This window comes from Dromaius novaehollandiae, chromosome 1 (genome assembly GCF_036370855.1).
Source record: "Dromaius novaehollandiae isolate bDroNov1 chromosome 1, bDroNov1.hap1, whole genome shotgun sequence".
Lineage (NCBI taxonomy): Eukaryota > Metazoa > Chordata > Aves > Casuariiformes > Dromaiidae > Dromaius > Dromaius novaehollandiae.
Genome location: NC_088098.1, coordinates 39,755,571 through 39,779,994, shown reverse-complemented (window position 1 = coordinate 39,779,994; position 24,424 = coordinate 39,755,571). Strand labels below are relative to the sequence as shown.

Genomic DNA, 24,424 nt, shown 5'->3' with positions numbered 1-24,424 from the left:
GAAGGAAAGTGCAGAGAATTTCAGCGCAGTCAAAGCTCCCCTGTTGACATTTTTAACAGCGCTGTGCATCTGCAGTGCAGGTTAATTTAAGCAACTGTCATGAAAACAGGACAATCTGCTTTCTATTTTAATCATGGCAATCAGAGAATATATTTATCCCCAACTCACTGAGTTATATACTACCTATTTGTAAGAGCATAAAACACACTTAATGGCACAAATCCTGCTCTCAGTCACACCTGCAAAAGCTCATTCAATTTGATTAAAATAAGCCTGCACAAGAGTAATTAAGAACAGAATGTGGAAGACTACTTAAAAATGTCTTTAACACAGTCAGTAATATCCTGTCTCTAACGAAATAGTGAACCTTTAATAACCACAGATAACATCAAAGATTTGTTGGTTATTACTCGACATTCCAAAAGGTATCAGATGAATATGCTGCTTTTTTCCCAGCAGCTCTCTGAGGTGCAGCTGTCTTGAGCGTGCATCACCGTCATTGTAAGAGACTGGCAGGACCACATCTGGAATGTGAGCAGTTTGATCGCCCGTGTTCAAGACGCGAATTAAATTGGGAACAGCTGCAGAAAAGGGCTACTAGGGTGATTGTGGGGAAGACGAAACTCTTAGGAAAGGAAACAAAAGAGATGATTTGGTTTAGCCTCTCAAAAGAGAAGGAAGGGGATATGATTATTCCCTCATGTATTTAGACAGAGCAATTGAAAAGAGGGAAAACAGCTTTTTAAGTTACAGGACCATACCAGCAAAATAATAAATGGATGCAATCTCAACGTGTGGGTTGTAAATGGTTTCTAACAATGAGTTAGATTGGTGAGTGAGATTCTGGGGGAACCTTCCCATTGGAGTACTGGGGAATAACTAGATTAAAATGTAGTTGGGTTGGTTTATGAAAGGGATTATACAGTTGCCTGCAACAGCAGAAGACTGGCCAAGACTGAGAATATCCTTTTTGGTCTTGTATCCTACATTTTATTGATTATTTAATCAAAGGCACAAGGCCACACTCGACTTTTTGACAATGATAATTTAAAAGAATAACTTCAGATAATAAACAGCAACCAACTGAATTATAAGGCTACTGTTTTAACTCAGCATTAATCAAGTATGCATTTATAATGATCTCTCCTCTTACTGTCCCACTTCCTACCTCTCAAGCCCAAAACTCTACCCTGGAAACTCTGCTTTCACAATTGCTTGTAAATCAAGGATAAGAAAATGTGAGTGTTTTTCTAAACACTGTTTTTGCTGCAAGCAGAACTGGTGCGTGGCAATCTTTATTGCTAGCTACCATTGCATAATTTTGGTAGTGATTTTTGTTTTAACTTCACAACAGTAATGTAAATAGTGGAAACCAAGGAAGCACTGCAGTATAACTGAATCATCACATTTTTAGAGAGAGTTGCAATATGTTTAGCAGAACGATCTATTATTAACAAACACAACTAACTGATAGAACATCTTTCACTGAAAACTTCAAATTAACTCCACAATCAATCAGAATTAGCTTCTAATTATTAACACTGGACACAAATACGTCTTCAGCGATCACTGCAGATGATGCGTTTTTATGATCCTTGAAGAGTAATTTAATTTTTTTCCCTAAGCCAGCATACAAACATCCCGACTGGGCAGCTGGAATTGAATGTCACTGTGCCTCCAGAGGTAGAATCATGCAATAGCCTCCTTCCCATCTGCCACAGCTGTGTGGTTCCTATACACCCATGAACGTATGGCCCAGTAATAAACGTGTTTCAATCACCATATGGGAAAGGCAACAGCAGAAATACTTTAGTACCTGGTAATATGTTTATTGTACTGATATTTCCTTTCTCTGCCTCTACTGAGTGGATACTTTAGTCACCACAGCATCATCACATAATTTAGATTGGAAAGAAGTTCTAGAGGCCATCGAGTCCAGTCTCCTGCTCAAAGCAGATGTGGTTAGATCAGGTTGCTCTGGGTCTTGTCCAGCCAAGTCTTGAACATTTCCAAGGAGATATTCCACAATCTCTTTGGGCAACCTGCTCCAGTGTTTGACCACCCTCATGGTGAAAACATTTTTTCTTACATTTAATCAGTATTTCCCATGCTGTAACCTGCATCCTTCACCTCTCATCCTATGACCATTCATTTCTAAGCAGAAACTGGCTCCAGTCTCTCTCTATCATCCTATTAGATAGCTGAAGTCACCAGTTTCTTATTCTTTAGGGACAAGAGCATTGTCAAACCGGCTTTTGCAGTCTGACGTTGACACTGAAAGAGCAGTCTCTCTAAAAGATCTCAATTCAGACAGTGCTGAAACCTCTTCCAGATGTCTCTGTCATTATACCACAAATTGAGCCAAAGGAGTGAAATTTAACTGCTGTATAACACATATCTACAGCTCAGGATGATGAGTGGTCACCTCACTCTGGGCAGGAGCTTCTATACTTTTCGGCATTTCAGGCAATAGCACTTCCTGAGCATGGCACACCGCGGGGTTTAGACGCTGCAGGGTCTCCAGCCTAACAGTGGAAAAGAGACCCACTATCCTCCCACAGTGCTTAGTTAGGGGGTACATAAAATAACACTGAACTGCAGTATAAGCTTCCAGTTACCTTTAAATTGACTAACTCAAGGTTCTCCTTCTGAAATACTCCTTCAGTATTTGAGCAACTCCACGACAAATGTTAATTGCCCCCATATCGCATACTTCATGTGGGACTATGATGATTTACATCAGCCAAGGACATCTGTGAACTTACCCAACTCAGCTCACAAAAAGTAAGTAACAGTTGCACACAATAGGCTTTTATCTCTGCAACAAAATGTTTGGCAGTACAGGTTGACTGATACACAGGAAAGTTAAGAACTTCGGCTATTAAGCACTTAAGGTGTTCTTCTGCTAAGATGCTGGGAGGAAGATTCAGTCATGTTTTCTCATTAATGACTCTTCTTTCTCTGTCTCCCTTGTAACCTAGTAAGCACTAAGTCTCTGTGTTACTCTTTTCAATCTGAAATTTAAGCAGCATGAGGAAGATAACTAAATTCTATGGCCAATTTAGATGTGAGCCCAAGGGACTCTAGCAGATGGTGCAATTCTGCCTGGGTAAAAGAATGTGTAATTTAAAGTAGTGGCTAGTCTACTTTAAATAATCAGACCTTCCCTTACACCTTTCCTTTCCTGCTCTCTGTCTCTTATCAAGTTCCCTGGCAACTAAATTATATCTCCTTTAGCCTCCCTTAAATCTGTTAGATCCTGCAGTCACGTTCAGAGCTGACATGTAAGGGACTGTAGATTACTGTAAATGTAAAATTCAATTACTGTGTAATTATAAATAAATAAATATGCATTCAAAAATAAATAATCACTCACTGAGGAGGACAGAAGAATTTATATCATACTGATTAAGATGATCCCAAATGCAACTCTGACTGTGGCCACTAATCTTTGAAGAGAAGTGGTAATCCCATATGAATTTCTACGCCATAGTGTTTCAGAGGCATAAATATAATGCGATATCAGAGAGGGATCAGGCACCAAGAATGCAAAGCGGAATAGTCCAATACATCATTTCAGCACCTTGTAGTGAAACATTCTTTCCTACCTACCACTCATTAATAAAAATCTACAACTCCTTGAAAACATGAATGTTGATAACTGTCACAGCATTAAACTCTCTGTTGAAACACAATACCTGCCTCAGAGAAACTCTATGGAATAATTCTTTTTACTCACAAACTTACATTAATATCCTCTTGGCTAATAATCACCCCTTGCAAAATACATGACATCTGCAGGCAACAGCAACAAACCAGAAAAAATACTAGCTTACTTTTCCTCATGTTAACAGCTTTAAACGATCACAGTAGTGTATAGCATTTGGCAGAATAATGCAGGATTCTGGATAAAATGTACTGTGTTTTTACTGAATTATACTGAAGCTTTTCCAAGACTGCAGTGCAAATTTGTTGGACCAAGGCATTCCTTCTGGCTGAACAAAGACACGGCCACTTTTGAATGGCTGCTTCTATTTTTATTTTTTTATTTTATTTTATTTTTATTTTTATTTTCTGAATGGCCACTTTTATTTATTAACTCATTAATCTATAAAGCTGTTTTAGCAGCTAACAAGCATACCTGAACATTCTCTGTATAAATTGTGGTGACTTCTGGGAAAACAGTTATGTTTAAGAGTGAGAAAATGTAAATACAGTACCCCAGCTTCATGCAAACTTTTACTTGCTGCATGCCCACAAAAACTAAATCTACTGACTTTGGAAATAGGGGTATTTTGTCCTTGGTCATATTTATGTTCTTCTATGAAATCATTGTCTACTATTACAAACCCTTGAGAGTTGTAAGGAATATAGTTACTATGTATGTGTGGGTCAGACTCAGCACTCAGTTACACAAATACACATTGAAGCAACCGCAAAGTCAGTCTATTACTCTGGGTTTAGAGTGTTCTGAGATCAGACTTTGGCTCTGAGAATTTTGTTTTCATGCAAGATTTAACTTCAAATACAGTCGCTTTCGCTGCTTGTTTGAAGCAAACAGATGATTATTAATACCAAATTTTAGTGGAAGATGCATGCTTCTATCTCCTTTTGAAATTCCAAATACATTTTGCTTCATGTTGAAGCTTAGGGAACGATAAGGTATCTCCACCATGCAATGAAATGGCATCAATGTGTGGCAAAATTGCCATTAAAAAGCACAGGCATCTGAGGGCAAAGCATAGCCTCTCTTTCTCTCCATATTTATGCACACTAACATATATGCAGGCCATCCTATGTACCACAGTGCAAATCATCTATATCACTGAAATTACTCCAGATCATGAGCTAATTAATATTATGTATTAATTATATTAGCACATATATTAAGCACATTCAATGATACTTTTAATTGAAATTCAAGCAGCTATCCACTGCATATTACAACAAATATATACTATATTGTGCCGTTTTCCCCTCCCATACGATTTTCAGAACTGCTTTTGTTCAGAATTAACTTGAACTGTTTATCACTCATCCACACTGGTTTTGAAGCTATGTTTAGTTGTGTGTAACGATAGATATACTCCCTCAGAGCCTACTTCAGCACCTCTTTAATCTTCAGCCACGGTTATCTACAGTACTACTCACTCACAGAAATTGCCAGCATATTTCACTTAATAACATATTTGTCATTTTATCAGATGTTAAATTTGCCCACAACTGTAGCTAAAGCCCTCCACTAGCTGACATCTGAAATCATTAGTCAAATCAGTCTGCCAGTCTTTCTACAGTTACTGTATCTCCTGTACTGTATATCAATGAATCTCTCAGTTTCTCCTCAGTTGCTCTATGATACTGCAAAACAAATTCAGACAAAGCTTGATACATTCAACCTTTCATTCCTCTATCTCAGAGCCTCGGCCATCAGAAGAGTTTGCATCACCTGTAAAAATTAACTGCCTCTGTGAAGCTAATCTATACCTAGCTCATGTATAAGAAAAAAAAAAAAAAAGGATCTGCAGCCTGAACCTTTTCCCTCTGGCCATAATGTTGAAATACTTGTGAATATTTGCAAAAGTTTGTATAAGACTTCTCCTATAATAGCCTGCTAGTACTGTTACATACTCTGAAACCCCTACAAAGTTTATTTTAGGATTCTTTAAGAAAACAGTGTATTTTAAGCAAATATTATTGAATATTGGCAAATAAATGTTGAGGGTTTTAAATTGCAAACAAGAGTATTCACACTGGAAACCTGACTCAGCTGTGACCTTTCAACAACAGCACAGGGAATGTACCATGTGATTCATACTTCCAGTCAAAATATCCTGAATTTTGAATGGCAGATATTTGCAATGGATTGCTTTTGTGTAAGGTAGAAACTCAGAGTTCTTAGAAGAAATTATTCATAAAGCAATATTGATTAAAACACAGTATTAAAAAATGTGTGTGATGCTGCGATAGAACCTAGAAACTGGCAGATCAGAACATCACAGCATGATCCACCATTACTCCATCAGTTGTAGCTCTCTCTTTTCTAAATGCAACACAAAACCAATTTGCTTTAGCAACCTTACCTATAAATGAAGGGAGCTACTGTGGCAGTGTTTGGGTGACTGTATTGCTGTTGTTGAGGAAGCTGGACAATGCCATTCCCTGTGACTTGTCCACTGCTTGCAGCCACTGAGACCGAAAGAGCTGCCGAGGAGCCAGGGGGAAGAGCTAGGCTAGATTCTTTTCCGTCAGCGGAAGCAAGACCACAGGAAGGCGACGCCTTCTCAGTAAGTTGAGATTTTGTTGCTGGTTGGGACTGGTTTCCTTTTGTAGTCCTCAGTTTTTCAACCTCCTTACTTCCTGTGCATGCAGATGAAGCACCCTGCTTTGCTGCTGGCACCTTAGATCCAGGTTTTGGGATCCCACTAGAAGATGGTATTAAACTTTCTTTCTTGGCTGCTGTTGTCTTGCTCCCCTTCGGGATTAAGCTTGCAATTTTTGAGCTCTTCTTTGTAGATGTTTCAGTGACCTGGTCCTTCTCTTCCTTGACTGTTTTCTCAGTGCAAACTTTATTTTTGTCCCTGTTCTTTTCCTCTTTGTCCTTTGGCTGTAGCAAAGACTTTTTATTGCTGAGATTTTTGCTTCCAGCTTTTGGAGGGGTTAATTTCGGTGATACTTTAGGACTGCTACTTGTGGAGCCACCACTGTTCACCCCACCGCTTAAGACGTCCACCTCACCACACTCCGAGAAGGTGTCATCCTCTCTCCCACTGTCACTGGGTCCTGAGCTTAGTGACAAAGGAGGTCTTAAAGCAGTCCTAGCGTTAACCAGCTTGAATTTTTCCAGCATAGATTTCTGTCCAGAGGAAGGGGGTTTCACGCCTTCAGAAGGGGGTGGCTTGAGCCTGTCTGAAGATGGAGTAGGGGAGGTTGCGGGACTAGGCTGCTTCACAGACAGCATGGTAGAGGTTGCACTGTGTTTGACATTCATGGATTTGCTGCGCCAAGGTTTGCTGGCACTTGGAGAGGGTATGGCAGAGACCTGCTGCTGTCCACTGCTGGCGGGATGCTGCACGTTTCCATTCATGCCTGCAGATGGGTGAGGTCCTTTTGGTGAATCTACTTAAAAAAAACAGAAAGAATTATACATACCGCAACAGTACAGTTCATCTCCTTTCTCCTGCTTGATGGTGACATCATGTTCATCTTGCATTAAAAACACAGTTACAGCTGAACTTTCACAAATCAGTGGAAATGTGATTTATAATAAACATAATTTACACACGCATGGTTACAATGAGCATACAGGATGCTAATCAAAAATGCCTTTTTCTTCCCCACCATTGTGGTGTTTTGCAATAGTTATTTTTCAGAGTTCAGGAAACTTTTGTCATAACCATTTCATTGCTCAAATTAAACCTTTCAATTTAAAGATTTTGTCTCTAATACGTGATGAAAAAGTCTTCCCATCAGTTGTTAATAATAAACCACAGAGATATGATACTGGAAGGAAAAGAAAATGTAATGCTGGAAGAAAAAAAAAATCCCAGAAAAAGCTCTTTTTGATATGTAGCAAAAGCAAAATATGTGCTACGCAGCTGGTTTTTTTGGGGGAAGGGAGGATTGAGTAATACTAAAATTAAATGGATACACCTGTACTAGAGGCAAAATACCATGAGTGTTCATAAAAGCAAAAAATGGCTCGTGTATGTAAGCACCTGTTTGAGCTCCAAAATACCTAATTTAATTTTGCTTTCTGGTCACTATACTTTCTTGTTATTAACTAAGGTTAACAAGCATTAGTGGATGACTTCAGGAACTTATCACAGTGCACCTTCCTAGGCAGGAGAAAATATATCAAGAATTTCACCATTGCCAGTACTTGAAAGCTGCAAGTGATACATCACCCTACAATGATACAGCAATGGCAGGTATTTTGGCCCTGAACCTCAGGTAGGTACAGAAGGCTCACTTACATCACTCTGGTACCTTTAGTAATTTTACAGCATCTAGGAATTGCTGCAAATCTTCAGAACATATGAGAATAAGACTCCTTCTCCAATAACCAATCCAGTTGAGACCATGCTAATTGACAGTCATGTTCTCCAAATAAGTCATCTAGCCTTACTGAGGAAAATGGACTACTGCATGAGCTGTTGCAAAGCTCACATTTCCAAGATGTATCTGAATGTCTAAATGCTATTAATCTGGAGCATCAGAGAAATGAAGTGGTAACGGTAATTAAATATGTGGTACATAACTACTTCTGCAGATAACATTTTCTCTCAGTATATCCATTTTGTCTTGCCATTCAGAGTCTCAGGACTGCCACTGAATTAGGTTTAAGCCATTCTAAACTTTATCAATTTCAGTGCTACAAGAAAGTCTATGAAACGTGCAATGGAGAGACAATAATGCCAAAAAGACTGCTTGATCTGTTATGTACATACATGAGGCCAAAGTCATGCCCTGGGACCCACCTATCTGAATAATATGGTGGATGAGGACACTAAAGGACATTTCTTCCTTCAGCACAGAGTTTGAAGTTACTCATTTTTATTTTTGCAGTCCCAGTCCTTAGACTCTAACATGAATCGGACTACCAGTCCGAAAGTCTGAAGGCCACTAGTGTTCATAGGAAAGGGAGGATTTTGAGCATCCTGGAAGGGGGACTAGTTTTTATTCAACGAAAGAGTACAAAAAGACAACAAAATCTACTCTTTGAAATAGCCCATAAGAAGTTCTAGTTTAAAATAAAAGAACCAAGCAATACTAACAGAACAGAGAAATGAAGCAGTCTTTACTTGCTTGACATTATTAACACCCGTATTGTAGCAGACCAATCATTTCCATCTTCAACAGATGCTGTATAATTCCATCCACCCTGAATTCTTTGTGTGCTCCTCAGCCTGATCTGCAAACCCGTAGGGGTAAATCAGCTTAGTCCACCTTCATGGAAGGTTTCACGAAGCTCTGCTGGGTCCAGTTATTACTATGCAAGAAAGCGTTAATGGACATTAATGGATGAGGGTGGCCTCAGTACGTTCTTTGGAAAGGTGAGGTTACGGCTTATTCCCAGTGCTGCAGGTAGTGCAGGGCCCAGCACGTGCACCACGCACACAGAGTGGCTTCGAGACTGCTGAATAGCAGAGTGGACAAGGACAGCCCCTCTGCCGGGCTGCTGCAGAGCTCTTGCCTCCCTTGCAACCAGGGCAGGAGCTGTGGCTGGGCCCCTATGATTTTCTGGTGAGCCTCAGATCTTGGCACAGCGCCTGGGGCCAGCAACAGCTGCTGTAAATTACCATAGCCTTCAGGCTTCTTTAATTTATCCCTGGGATCAGCCCTATGGCTGATAGCCCAGGACTGGGTGTGCGTGAGGACCTTCTTGCGTACGTCTTGTCTTGCACTAAACATGCCTCAGTTACACAAGAGGATTGGGGGCTTTAGCTATCACAGTAGTTTTGCAGAAGAAAATTCCCTGTAAGAACATGCAAAATCTAATGCCAAATATATGAAACAGTCTGTGAACAGCAGGATGCCACTACAGTCTGTTGTATTAACTCTGGTACATGTGTATGTATTCAGGCTATTAATTTTACTTCAAAGAAAGGAGTTCTGATTAAAAAGAAGAATGTAAGCTTGGCCGTATGTCCTGCTATGTAATATTAAGCTCAAGGGAAAAAAAAAAGTAGAAAGAAGAGTTTTTACTGCTTCATCAACAGCTTGTTCTACTACATATACAGCAAAAAACACAGGTGCTTGCAACTACCAGTGCTTACTCGATTGCTGTCACAAACTCTAAACAGCATCAGAAAAAATACAAATAGATTGGGAACTTGAACTTGTCTTTAATCTTCAATTTAAAGTGGATCCTTAATCTTCAATTTAAAGTGGATCCTTAATGTGCCTGCAAGGAAGGTGGGCTGGATGTTCCCAAGTAACATGCAGAGTCTGTCCGCATGTTTAAAGAGGAGGAACAGAAAGATTTACTTCCTCCTCCTAGCCCAAATGTGTTACTTGAAGCTGTACGTCTTTCATTGCTCTCTGCACGTTCAACTGGACTAGCTGTTCATTACATGAAATTTGTCCCCACCTTGTGGTAATTTTGATATAGAGTGAATCCTCTGATAAGGATTTCATATTTCTGCAAGTTAAATTTTACAAGGAGATGGGCTTGTCTTTAGGGCCTATTCTCCTTTTCCTTGAAATGCATAATCACCTTTTGGTGAAAACAATTTTGGGCTCTCCCTGAGAGCTCCCTGCTTCAGGGCTCAGACCACTCTGCTTTGGGAAGGCCGAACGGCCGCACCAGCAGGTGCTCAACACCAAGACAGACATCTGCACCAGAACCAAACAAGAACATGGTAACAGAAGGGACATCTTCAAGCCTCTTTTTCACAGGCTGTTGCACAAATAAAGGCTGTGCGAGGGGTTAAACTTGGGCTGGTTATATTACCAGTTTCCTCTGCTCACCAGTGACCTGCTCTGCACTCTGTGTTGTTGGAGAAGGTAGGTGCTCCATGATAACAGCTTCCCAGTTGGAGCATAATTAAGTACTGATATTCTAAATATTCTGTAGCAGGCAAGGTATTCATAGTAGAAACACATTAATACCACTATACCAGGTGCCCTGATTAGACTATGTAATTTTTAGTCACCCACATTAAAAAGGTTAATAGAAAATGGAAGAGAGTATAAGGGAGGGCTAAGAGGATGTTTAGAAGAACATGAAGTCTGTCTAACGAGGCTGAAAGAGCAGATTAATAACAATTTGCAAGCATCAGAAAAAGGGAATTTCTTAGGGTTAATACAGGCAAAATAGCCCAATAGTGTTAAAGCAGAGTTTGGATGGCACACAAACAGCATTTTCTATTATATGACTACATTGAATAGTAGACAATTAAACTCCATGACATAGAGGTCCTTATCTATGTTCAGATACAGTGTTTTTAAGCTCTAAAAGGTAAATATTTGTTTTTTCAATTCAATTTGAATTAGAACATTATTTCTTTGCTAGTCTCAAAATGCCATAGGTATCCATCCCCTTACCAATGTGAACAATTACTTTATTCAAACAGTTTCAGAATAATAGTACTATTATTTTCCTCTTTATTTTATTAAGTCAGAAGCAGATGGATGTTATGTGACCTGGAAAACATATGTGTTCTTTGAAATCCATCCATAAGCTGTAACATCCAGCAAAAAAAAGGATCAGCTCACTAAAGCTGCACAGATGAGTTTCAATTCATGGTACCTTTATTGTTTTGGTGCATCCTATATTCCTGTTTTAATCACAGCTATATAAAGTCACCTGTATCACAGCTATGGAGTGGGTCTATAGGTGAAAACCTGGCTGCATCAAAAGCAAAGCTCCTTTGGCTTTAGGGGAGCCAAGATTTCTTACTGCATGAACTACTCCCTAAGAAACACTCCTAAGAGTTAACATTAGTGAAATACTAAATAAAAGACCCATATCAGATCTTATTTTGGATCAACTTCAGGTCTCTTACACGTCTGTGACAGCATTCCTTACTGTGACTGAGTTGGAAACCATGTTATACAGCGACTGGATTTCAAATATAACGGGATAAAAAAGCCTTTACACTATATATCTTTTCTGAGGTCTCTTTATAGCACAAAGAGGAAGTTGTATGGCAGAGAAAAATGTACCAAAGGTGGTCAGTCTGACCTTGAAAAGGTCTAGAGGTCCCAACTTCTAATACCTATTTACATACTGCAGGATGATTCTTTTTCTGCTTCAGCTTATGCAGCACTAAATGCAGAATTATAAACTATGCATTATATGTTGCAAGTCTCAGAAATTAGTGTGCTTGGACTGCATATCCATTCAAGAGAAGCTGTTAACATTAAGTTATCTTGCTGCAAGTATTTATGTCAGAAGAAAAATTTTAAATAAAACTTTTACTTTGTGTGCTGCACTGCACTGAAAAAAATCAGTTTTTCAAGGTATACTACCACTCTGTTAAGAGGTAGGTTGTTTATTATTATTGCTACTATTACTGTGAGAGTTGGAGTGTGTTTCAAAACAGATTCTCCAAAAAACCTCAAGTCAGAGAATGTCCTCAGCTAAAAAAAAAAAAACTATTTGAAAATGTCACTGTAATATTCAAAAATTAGTCACTGTAACAATTAAATCAAAAAAATAGCATGCTGCAGTCGTTTTTCTCTTTAGGCAAAAGAAGTAACATGGTAGATTCAAATATACTTTTTCATGTGTTCTTTAGCGTACTATAAAAAATACCACTTCAGTATCCTTGCACTCACAGTAGTCATTTTCTCTCATTAACTTCTGCTTTATATACATACTGTTCTCATGTAAAAAACAATGTTTTTCCATCCATTCCGCTGTTTTGAAAGAAAGAAAAAACGGTAGACAGAAACATCTAAAATATAGTACTAAATATATTTATGCAAATATCCTGTAAAATGAATTGAATGATTATACATAAACAAAGCCACTCATCCTCTTGCAAGTGATGACTTCACTAAAATCTCATCAAGGTTCTCATTCTCTGCTGTGAAGAAATGGGAAAGTAAAGAAATCTATCATGCAAAAAGCCATGTAAATGTGCAATGCAATGCAAACCTTAGCAGTCCAAAGACAGTTTTCAAGTAATGAGCCAAGAATATTAATATATACAAGCATGTCTCACCTTCAGTCACTTCACTCTTTCACATATTTCAGTAGCAAACTTATGTCGACATTATGAAGCAATTCTAAAACCTAAACTACTGTACATACCTTCACTCAAGCAGCCACATCTCCTACTTCTTAACTTCACTATCGTATTTGTGAACTATATAGTGTCTGCTCAGTTTATACTCCAATCTCTTTTTAGTTTTAGTCTGTATAGCTTGCCATAAACAAGTCCTTGATAAAATAAATTCCACTACACAACTATCTAAAACATTCAACTCTGATAATAAAAATAAAGAAATAACTATTGAAAGCATGGTTTTATATCTTCAGATACAGCTAGGGGCAAAGTGTGTTCATCAGAATTTTGTAAAAAAAATCTGGATAGCTGCCTGTTGCTTAGATGAAGAACATTCACTGCATATTTGTTCCTCCCACAGACCCCAAGGATGCAAACGGGTACTATGTATATTGTATCATTTTCAACTTTATTCTAACCCAGAGATATGAATAAAATGCTGTTCATTACACAAAGGGAGAAAGAAAGGGGAAGGGGGGCTGGATTAGTTACACAACTCAGAAAGCTGAATTTTTACATTATTCTTTTTCTGAGATAAAGCCTGAAGAGGGATGTTTTCCAGGGAAATGGCGTCAGATATGTGAGAAACAGAAGAGCCCAGGGAGCTCAGTTTGTTTGCAAAATGGAAGTTCATATTTAAAGGACAAAGTAAAATATGACCACTGAATTCAAATCCCTGTGAAATTTCATTAAATTTGGCTTAATTTCCAATCCCCTATTCAGACTTACATCTACCAGATAAGGTACTCAAGGAACAGATGAATGTAATATTCTGATGCAAAATTCTAAAAACCTTCTTCCTCTTTAGAGGTTCAGATGTAAAGTCCCCTGAAGATTAATGCAGTTGCCTTATGGATATGAATGGACTTGAATACGGCCCAAGATAGTACGCATGCAATATGGATTCATTTTTACTTCAGCGATATCATTCAATGACATCTCCATCACTGTAACATCTTGAAAGTTTTCAATTCTGAAATTTTACCCAATTCAACAAGTCCTACTTTAGAGCAATAGCTCCACAGTTCTTCCTCACCAAGTCTGATTATTACATTCACTCCTTTGTCACTCACAACTGGTTTTTTTTAACTCTGTTGTACTCTACCTATGAACAGTAAAATTACTCACTTTTAATCACTTACCTTTTTCATTTCCATTTGCATATTGTGGAGGCTTGTTTTTGTCAATGCTGTTAAAGCTCTGACTTCTCCGATTTAAGTTAGAAGCTCCCTGGACTTTGGTACTGCTGCCTGCAGCTGGCACCCTTGAGGGCCCTGGAAGCCTGGAATGGTGCAGTCAGAAATCAGTTCGTTGTATGTAATGCAACATACAGAAGAGGCAGTATGCAAACATGAGGCCATAATTTAAAGCCAACAACTGAATAACAATGATTTCATGTAAGCAACAATGAACAGCAGGATTCAAATTAGTTGGACTCAACAAATGAAAATAAAAGTTTATCCTTATGCACATGAATGGGGAAAAGATGCTTTCTAGATTCACAAGACATGTAAAAAGATACTTTGCATTTGCCATTAACATTGCTAAAACAGATTCACCCTAGCAAGCCATTAAAGTGCAAAACCAACTTTTATTTAAGTATATCAGTTTTGAAGAGGAAATGCTACAGAAATTGTCTACAAACCACAGAAATGAATAGTTGGGAAACATTCCATATCTCTTACTCTAGTAAATACTTTACAGCTAACTGTGTTTAGCATAAAAGATGGATTTCTTTTTTATCTCTTTGGTCATTTTTCAGGGCTATTGGCTAGCGCATTTCTTCCTCCAGAGGTTTATGAGCTTATTATTTTAAATGAAAAATGTTGAAAACAAGTATTTTAGCTAGATGCTACACATGCATGTATACCTTTTTGATATTAGAATATAATGTAGACTATGCAGTTCATTTGTTAGTATTTGCTGCCACCATCTGAACCTTACTGTGCGGTTATGCTAAGAAAAAAATGTAGACGCTATTGTCCCTGGTGTGTACAAGCCTGCATCTTTTTCTGGCTCAATCAGTTCTCTGATGCAAGATTCTTTAATACGTGCCTACTTCAAACTTTCTGCAGCAGCTTTGTGGGTACCCTCACTCCTTTCTATTCTTGTTATCTGATAGACAAAATGAAATGCTCAAATCAGCAAGAGACCTTTGCCACAAGAGAGTATCTACCTTCTGTTCCTCACTGGTTATTGGAATGGGATGATGAATTTTACTAGTGGCAATACAAATTATGTCAGAGTTATCAAATTCTGTTAGTGTCACTATATTACGACAGAGTATCAGAAGGGAGAAAGAAATCACGTTATGAAGAATTACAAAATGTTAAATTTCTTCCGAACATTTTAACACACTGGTATATCAGAAATGTTCAAATCATTTTAGTTTCATTAGCAAACATATGTAAACAGCTCTGTATTCTCTTCCTTTACCAATTTAAGCCTCAGAGAACTCATCCATTAGTTATTTTTATGGCTCGTTCTGGCCGCCAGCCTGCCCCTGTAGTCTCTGCACGGAGACCAGAGCAGACTGTCTCTCCTCTGCAGCTGTATGCTTTCTAACCTTTACCATGACCCACAAATTCTAGTGATCTTCTGTTCCCTGAAGAATGCACTAAAACAAACTTAAAAATCCATTTGCTCCTTCTCATTACCCTAATTTGACAGGCAGTAAGAGCCCTGAGATCATTTGTCAAAGGTAATGAAAAAAGCAACAAGAAGGCATGTGCAACACTGGAAACTCATCTGTTCTGTTAAAATAAAAAATACTTATGCATATATTCTGCATGCCAGAATTTGAGAACTTGCCACAGTAAGCACATTACACATGAGGTCATTTGCTCTACACACTTTCCAGTTTACCTCATTTACTGTCTTTTTTAATTGAATTCAGGTTTTAAATTGCTCTTGCAGAATCATGTTAAGCAGCTAAGGAAATGCAAAGAGGAGAATAACAAATAAGGGACAAGTCACATACCTCTGAGCAGGCCTCGGAAACACTGCCACAGATTTAAATTATTAGACAGTAAGACTGTTAACCCCCAGACATGTCGAATGTGGACAAGACAGGAGCACCAGCAATAGGGAAAACTGAAGACCTGTAAGTGCAGGTGCAAAGCAACCATACCGTAGTACAGCTCATCCCAAGCTATCCCCAGCAACTCAAATTGTGTTAGTGTGCCACGCTGCAAAATGCAATCTTTATTGTGGATTATACGATTTATAGTTCATTGTTCTCACCAATGAACTGTAGAGCAAAACAGTGTGATTAATAAACACATTAATTACCCCCCACAAAAAGGCTAGAAACAAGAGTAAGCTTTTAGACCTCAGTCTCTTTCTCCTGCAAACCGGTTTGTAGATTTTAGTGCTCATGGAGGTGATAAACTAAAAGTACTGATGAAATCTGAAACACGACAGCTCCTACACACAGCTCTGTCAAATACTCTGCCAAACCAAAGCATCTCATTAGCGGGGACTGTGTGCAGGCTAATCTTGAAGGAGCAGAAGTCTTGGTAGTGGTTCTTTTTTCTGCTCTATTTTGCTTCTGCGTGAACTTGGCTCTGTGAACTCAACCTATCAGGTGGGTTTGTGATATGGTCAAAGCATCTAATGGGAATTGGGATGGACTCCCAAACTCCTTTTCACTCATGACAAAAGTAGGGACTTGAGCCAGAAATTACAGAGCACTAAAATCACCAACTAGTCCTTCACATCTGATACTTTACATGCAGGATACAAAGATGGAGGATACATAACAACCAGAAATATTACTAAAATACTGTACAAATCAGCTTCTCCCAGTCCACACAAGGCTTTCCCGTGACAAAGCTCCTTGCTGCGAAGCTTGCACGCACAACATTAATACACATCGTTTAATGTCTGCTTATGTCCAAAGGATAAAATACCAATGGGCATTGACTCACTTGAATATCACTAACAAGCAATAAATTAGAGATATTTAACTGACCTAGAAGTCTTTTTTTGACTGGTTGCAATTCCACTGTGATTAGACTGAGTTGCATATCTGGCTGTGAGACTGTATGAGAAGAAACAGAGAAATTGAATTAAAGAATTTCTTTGAACGCGCATAGAAAGAACACACTTATCAGCAAACTATGAGTTAATGAATGCAAATTGAACATGGATAGAAAACACAAATTAACCGGCAAAAATATGAATTAATGCAACATGCAGATTTTTATGAGGGATGCAATGCACAGATTATGAAATAATGGGTATTGTTATAACTTGTCTCATTTGCTAGAAATTATCTTAGGAATAGACAGTTTTGGCAAATGCCCACAGTGACTATATTCTAGCTTCATCAGTGCGCAATATGAAATCTGTCAGTTTTGAGGTCTCAGTGCACCTCAAAACTTTGTGCTTGTGTTTTTGCACCCACAAAAAGTACTAAATGCAAATATACAGCTATTAGCATCTCCAGCAAACTGACTGTGGGTTAGCAGTTTGGTACTTAGGCACCAATTTGACTCAGAATTCCTGCTAAAAAAAGGCCACCCTCCTGACAGTATACCTACATAAAAGAAGAATCCCATCATAAATTTCCTTACTGTTACTCACGGCAGAACAGTACATGCCTATGATGCATTACCAAGGCAGATAAGCAGAGGCTTCATTAGGAAAGCCCTGATATGTGCCTAGATTCACTGTTAAATTCCATAGGAAAATGCACCTTAGTCTGTTAAGATATCTGACTCTTATTTCTACAACACAAGATATGCGGTGCTACAGGGCTAAATGATACATCTCTCTTTTGACATCCAACAGTGTGTCCCACTGCTAAAACAGCAAATGTATGTCTCTCTTCTTCCAGTCATCTGCAGAGGGGATGTGCCAAAGATATGGGCAAGGAAATGCCTCCTGCCAAATCACTTCAGTTACTATAAACAGGAATATCCTTCGGGATCCACGCCGCTTGAGGGCATAGGGAGGTGTGTAAGTCAGGTGCAACCACAAAATCAAAGGCCTGGTATTATTAAGGAAGGGCAGGAGAAGTGAGTAAGCAGCAACTGTGATATTCACAGTCTGAATACATCTCTTACAATTCTGCATCTCCCAATCATTTTTTCTGAGTAGTGGCAGAAGCTACAGGCACTTGGTCCCAAATTTACAGGCTGACAATACTTGTAAGAAACACCTGGAGGTACTGATTCCACCAGAAAGGTGTTGAGTGATTTCTGGTAGCCCCCTGAAGCAGACAGCCTGAGTATACAGCAGATGTGAGAGGCCCTCGAGGGAGAACGGTCTTATGCTACAGGCACAGCAGTTCTGGAGAGGGCCAGGGAGGGCAGAGGGAAGGCACAAACCAAGGGGTAAAGTGAGACTTGAGTGTGATGTGGGATTGTTGTTATTCTACCAATTCAAATGCCAATGAAGGATTCAACATTGCCTCCATGTCTGCCAATTACAGATGGCACCAGTGTGCAAAATTAATTAAAAATCAGTCCTAACAGGGCAAAAAGGAATCACCCAAAATACAAAAGCAGCATTTCAATTCCCTGACATACAGCTTCACAGTAATGGTGACAAACTGCCGTTTTAAATGACCATAGCTTCTCTGGGAATTCTAATAAATTATAATAGTACTGTAATGATTACAGTTTATGTATATTTTTATCTACATAGCCATTAGAATATTGCATTACCATTTCACTTACAGCTATATTTCTTAATAATGGCTGGACATATGAAGCAAATATGATATAGGATGTTTTACCGAAGTTGCTAAAATTGTGACTGGCTTAATATCAGATCTTCCAATAAGATCTTCCACTCATGTTTTTCTCCCACATGTTTGAAATGAAAGAACCTAGAAATATTTAGCTCGCTCTTTACTTGGACTAAGCTAAGAAGTTTGTGAAAAAATGGTATGTTAAAAAAAACCTAAGTGCATATATGTCATTAAAAGGTAAATGATACACAGTACAATCAACATGGACAGTGAGCAGAAAAACAGAGTGAACAGAGTGATCTTAACCACTGGCTGAAAGTCCTGAAGGCTCCGCAATTGCCGTACTGTACTGTAGCTTTTCTACCTAAAACAACGTGACTCCAAGGTAGCTGGAAAGATCAAATCACCCAGTCTCAGTGATGTTGCCAAGTTGCTGATGAATTAGCCCATAGATAGACAGCACTGGGTTTTTTTCTATTTAATAAGAACAAATACAAGAGGCAGCAACCTAAAAATGACTCCTAGAAAAATCTCTTTCATTCCATACCTGCTTCTGGGGGCTCCCTCCACTAGCAAATTCATGACACATCAGGCTACGGACCACGTTCAAACTTTCCAGACTCCCCTGAAAGGCATTGCTGGATGTGTCAGCATCAGTAAAGCATCAGCTCCATTGTGTCTGAGAAACTTTGTTTTCCAAAGTAGCGTGCGGGCCAAAGGGAAAGTTAACAGCTCATAAACCAGGTGCCTCGATGATTTTGGGTCTTCCTTCTCTGTTAGCACTAGACGTGCTGGACCCAGCACAGGCTTGCACAGATGTCCGTTTCCCAGCTGCTGGCCCCACACCTACACGTGTCAACTGCAACACATCTAAACTCTAGCTACTCTTAGCACTATCATAAACATACAAATAAATATTTACCTGCTGCCCTCCATCCTACCAGACAATTTTCTGTGGGGAACATTTGGCAGCCAGGAAAAATAAATCTGTTTTGCTTAAAACCATCATTTTTCATGCTTACAGATTCACACAAAGGTACAATAAATACGTGCCTGTATTAAAGCAGCACAGATGCAGGTAAACAAGCCAGACAGCATAAGTTTAACACTACAGCATTTAGGACAACGAAGAGTTTATTTACCAGAGGGGTGGGAAGGGAGATCCTGAAAGCCTCAGGTTCTCCATTTTCTGGCTCCCAAGACCCTTTCCACTGCCGTAACACTCCCACCAGTGGTTCCCGAGACACTGTCGCAGCGTCCCTTCGGCTCCTCAGAAAAGCCGCAGCCCGTGCTTGTGAAGCCCAGCCTCATGGTGCATCGCAGGACGGGGACAGAAGAAGGAGTAGGGAGGTGAACCCCCCGTGCGGAGGCTGCAGGCAACCCTGCAGAGCCCGGCTCGGTGTTGCACCCCTGGAGGCAAGCGCAGCGCTGGAGCTGGGCCATGAGCGGGCTGGAGCGCCGGGGCTGGCACAGCCCCCCTGGGCTCTGCACAGCTCTGGCTCTGGGACCAGGCTTGGCCCTCCCCTCCCACCTAACTCATGCAGGGACGTAAGGGAGTGAGGCAGGAACCGCCGCTGCTCCGCATCAAGCTGATCCTGTTCAAACGAGGTAGGTTGGTATACATACACGCATCTGATCCAAAATCCTTAGAAATCCCCTGGACTCTTCAGCCTGCCTTCTTCATGGTAGTGAGGCCCTCATATTTTCTCTCACAACACAGGGAAACACTAGTCATCCCAATGGATATGAAAAGATAACAGTGTGTCACTGCTGCTGCTGGTGCCTTGGTGAAATGTCATGGTGAAATGGAATAAGCCTGGTGAGACTGCCCAGGCTGCAGTTCAGCCCAGAGGTAGCTGGGGAAGTATGAAATGGGCAGCGATAGGAAGCAGATGTGAGAGACAGTAATGTCACCTTGCGTCATTACTGTCTCTCACATCTCCCAGTCCTTGCCTGGAGCTTGATCTGCGCCTTAGTCCTGGAGAGACCAGTTGACTCATTCACAGGATTAATATGGCCCACAGAAAAAAGCAAGTGATTTGGGGGAGTGGAGAGGCATGTCCCACTGAGGCAGGGCACTGACTGAGGGCACGCAGCTGCAGGCTGGACAAAACGGCGTAAGAAATGATCCTAAAAGACGTAGGGGAACCTAGGTAGTCAATGTATGCTACAGGTTCTTAAATGCCTTCCCACTGAAAGTGAAGTGAAACGTGCCCCTGAAATGGGCATATAAGAACAAAAAAGATGAAGAAGGAAGACAAGTGACTGCTGGACACTGGACTAAACTGCCAGAAAGTCTATCTGCTTATTCCCTTTTTTGTAACACGTAGCACGGTACAGAAGCAACTCCTTGAATGCGTATATAGCACACAAAGCTGAAGGATGGGGCTCAAGAACCTGGATACACAGCACGCATCAAGCTGAAGATAACCTCTTTCTTCAAAAAGTAACCCAGGCACTGTCACCCTGAATATCCTCTACTTTTGAATAACAGTTTTCAAAGGATCAAAAGGACCACATTACCTCACACTGTCACGGTCGTGTTGTCATTTCCTACGACGTTAAAAATTGCATGGGGGTTCGAAACCGACAGCTATGCGATCTGTTAAAACTGTGCAAAAGGCAAAGGGCTTTCTCATGTGGTCTTTCTACCTTACCGGCATACCTGCATTTTAATATGTAGCTGCTCTGATAAAGTGCATTTATATCACTGCCCCAACCTTGCATCAACATTTTGTTCATCTTGCACAACACAGCAACTTGTAATAAAAACTAATTATCCACCATCCGTTATCCAGTGATTGTACCTTTCTCACCCTGATCCCGGTATTTGCCCTATAGACATTTTGCTGAATTTAGTGAAAGAATATGTGAAATCACAACATTAAAGAAACAAAAAAGAATGTCAACAAAGTAATAAATACACCCAAACTATAACTTAGCTACTGTACTTAAACTGAACTGCAAGTCATTTTAAGTAACTTAAACAACCTTTTAAAAATCATTAATTTTACTGACTAAAGCAGCCAAGTGTATAACAGTATGCTGCCAAAACTAGGACTATGCCCTCAGGGACCAATCTTACGCTTTTATGACCTTATCTCCATACCATTTATGACCTCCTACCAGAACAAGATTATATCAGATCATCTCCACAGTAACATATGTCAGTATTTTGTTTCACAGTTTGTTAAAAGAAGACTGTAGCAAAACTTTTCTCCTAGAGTGAAGGAGAAAGGTGATATCACAAAACCTGAGGCTATCACTCTTTCAAGTTTACACTTAGTATCTTTTGGGCCTTTTCACAGATTTCCAGAAAATCCACATTCATCAACACATCCTAAAATTTGGCTGGGATTGCTAAGGACCTGAATTAGTGAAGCATTTAACACAATAGTTAAGGCTATCATTATTTAGCAAATTAAAGCACATTTGTGAGTATTTTATTGGGCACTCCTATTGATTCTAAAATTGTAAAGATCCATGTACTATAAAAGAATTAGAAAAACTTCTGCCAACATTTTAGGTATGTACCCACAAGCATTATTTTAAAAGCAGACCAAAACCCAAACCTATATATAAGTGATTTTCCTAAGCTGCTAATGTGTAAGTGTGGTGAATCCTACACTTAAATATATCAAAAGTTCATATTTTCATTTCTATTTTCCATGGGCACTAATTTCTATAAACAGCATAGCCTGTGCCTCTTCAGGCGTGTATGCATTTTTCTCTTTTATTTTTGTCAATAAAGAGAGAAAGTCATCTTCCCCATAGCAGTTGCAAAGTGGAATATTATTTCATTAGCTGATATTTGCAGAACAACAATATGCAGAATACCATATTTGTTGCACAATGTCTGTGAAAACATTAAGGGATAAAACTAGCAAAAAGGACAAACAGTAGTAGAGGAAGTATCGGCATGAACATAAAACTAAGACTTTAATACATGCATGAATGCAAGAAAAAGACTGAATCATACGTTTCTGGTTTTGTTCAAAGGCCAGCTATCAAGGAATACAGAGGAATAAAAGGAGACCATTTTGCTTCAGAACGGGTAAGAACATGAATTAGAGGACACAAGAAAAAAGAACAGAGTAATTCACTATAGTGAATTCACATTGGACATTGCATCCATTTAATTTATATTTGTCATATACTTGAATGTATATGCATACTCCAATGTTTGCAAGAAATCAGAATTAAATAGATGTCAAGCTTGGGAAAGTAAAAAGATACACGGACATAATTTCAGCAGAACGCATTTGGGGAGAATAAGTATTAATGAAGCTGTATGGAGAAAAAGAGAAGACAAACTAGTAATGCCTAAAAGGAATATAACTATATTCTTAAGGCAAATAAACAAAAAGTTGTATTCAAATGTGACAGAGATGAATGGAAAAATTCTCATTAAATTCTACATGATCTGGATTAGCATAAGAGAAAATTATGGCCAAAGTGCATCAAAATCGAAATATAAAAGTAGTGAGTGGCAAGAGAGACAAACGCTAGACAGAACAAAAATATCTGAAGTGCACAGAATGAAAATCACCACTAAATTGAATTAAAACACTCTTCTGAAAGCCATAACAACAGACAACAAGAAAGGATGACAGTTACATTTTGAAATGCAAACGGTAAAAGAGGCAGCCAAAGAAATATTACAAGTCTTGAACAGATGGCAGAGGTAATTTATTAACAGAAAAAAAATCAGTGCAACTATGTGTCATAGGTGCCTAAAGAAAATATTCAGATGAACACCAGATATTTTGAAGGGAAGAAGAACTGAAGAAAAAAAATACCACACAAGGACAGGTGGCAACCAAGAAATGGCAAAATTTTCAGGATCCATCTTACAGAATTATGTAAAAAGGTAAAAGATGTGAGCAATTTTTGGAAGGTTGCTGGTTGAAAGTGAAAACCTTAAAAAAATCTTAAAGCTATCAAGAGGCTATGAAGTACTTTATAATCTACATTTTTGTATCTCCTGCCTGTTATGTGACATACTTTCCTATAGCTATAGAAAAGGCCACTTCTTTTCGAAATGGAAATTCCTTTTGGAAAGACCTTTTCTTTCATTTTCTTAAACTTAGACAATAACGATGCTTATTTTCTCATCCTAGAGAACACACAAATAACATGGTGGTGCTACAAGAGAGAGGTCTATAAAAAATACATTGTTCCTCTTACGTTGCTCTGACTTTTCCACACAAAGGCTATTAGAAAGGCTAGCATCATAAGGTAACCCTCTTGTGTACAGTAATTTCTAAAAGTTTCTCAAACACAACAGCAGTATGTATTATGAAACTTTTAATAGTGCTGGTTCATTTTTGCATGCTGCTTCAAAGTAGAGCCACTAAGATGAATTTTAGAATAATTTTTAAAGAATTGCTAATTAAACTGTGACAGAAATATTAATACATAGGAGGTACTGAAGCTGTATTTTTTATATATTGCTTTGTCAACATATCTTAGAATGACAGAAGAAAAAAACTGCAGTAATCTCTAGTACATTATGGCAGTTATATAAAATGTGCAAATGAATTTGATAGTTATGTGATGTAAACAAGTGGAACGCAGAGGACGAATCACACTTCCTATACAGCGTTTTCCACAGGAACAAATCCCTGATTTATGAAACTCATCATTATTAAATATAATGCATTTGCTTAGTTACACAGTTAACTGATTTAATTGGTACTCAGAGATATGCTATACTTCAGTTATTTGGACTTCAGTTCAATAGAGATGCAAGAGCTTCACGCCCAATTCTCTAAATGTGTCTGAAGTTCCCTTTGCTGGAACCTGTAAGGACTGTAATGACTGCATTTTGAGGGGCAGAATGAAATGGGGATGTTTCTCAGCATAGAAAAGACAGCCCGTTTTTTTTTTTTTTTTTTTTTTTTTCCCAGAGGAAAACCAAATCCCTAAGATCCATGTGAAGGTCAGCTACTGCAGATGCTAGTGCAAGCACATTAAGCAATGTAGTTCTTGC

At 39.0% G+C, this 24,424-nt stretch overlaps 1 protein-coding gene across 12 annotated transcripts in view; it reads right to left on the bottom strand.

Annotated features, from left to right (window-relative positions):
- NAV3 (neuron navigator 3) overlaps positions 1-24,424 on the bottom strand; it is a 558,174-nt gene that overhangs the window by 129,868 nt on the left and 403,882 nt on the right. For 9 of the 12 annotated variants that reach the window (XM_064509436.1, XM_026100313.2, XM_026100316.2 and 6 more), the window contains 3 exons: positions 16,708-16,776; positions 13,877-14,016; positions 6,081-7,119 (listed from right to left, as the gene is read on the bottom strand). In XM_064509436.1, coding sequence (XP_064365506.1) covers positions 6,081-7,119; positions 13,877-14,016; positions 16,708-16,776 — 1,248 coding nt within the window. The remainder of the gene's footprint in view (positions 1-6,080; positions 7,120-13,876; positions 14,017-16,707; positions 16,777-24,424) is intronic. The other 3 variants (XM_026100314.2, XM_064509462.1, XM_064509435.1) reach the window with 2 other exon arrangements.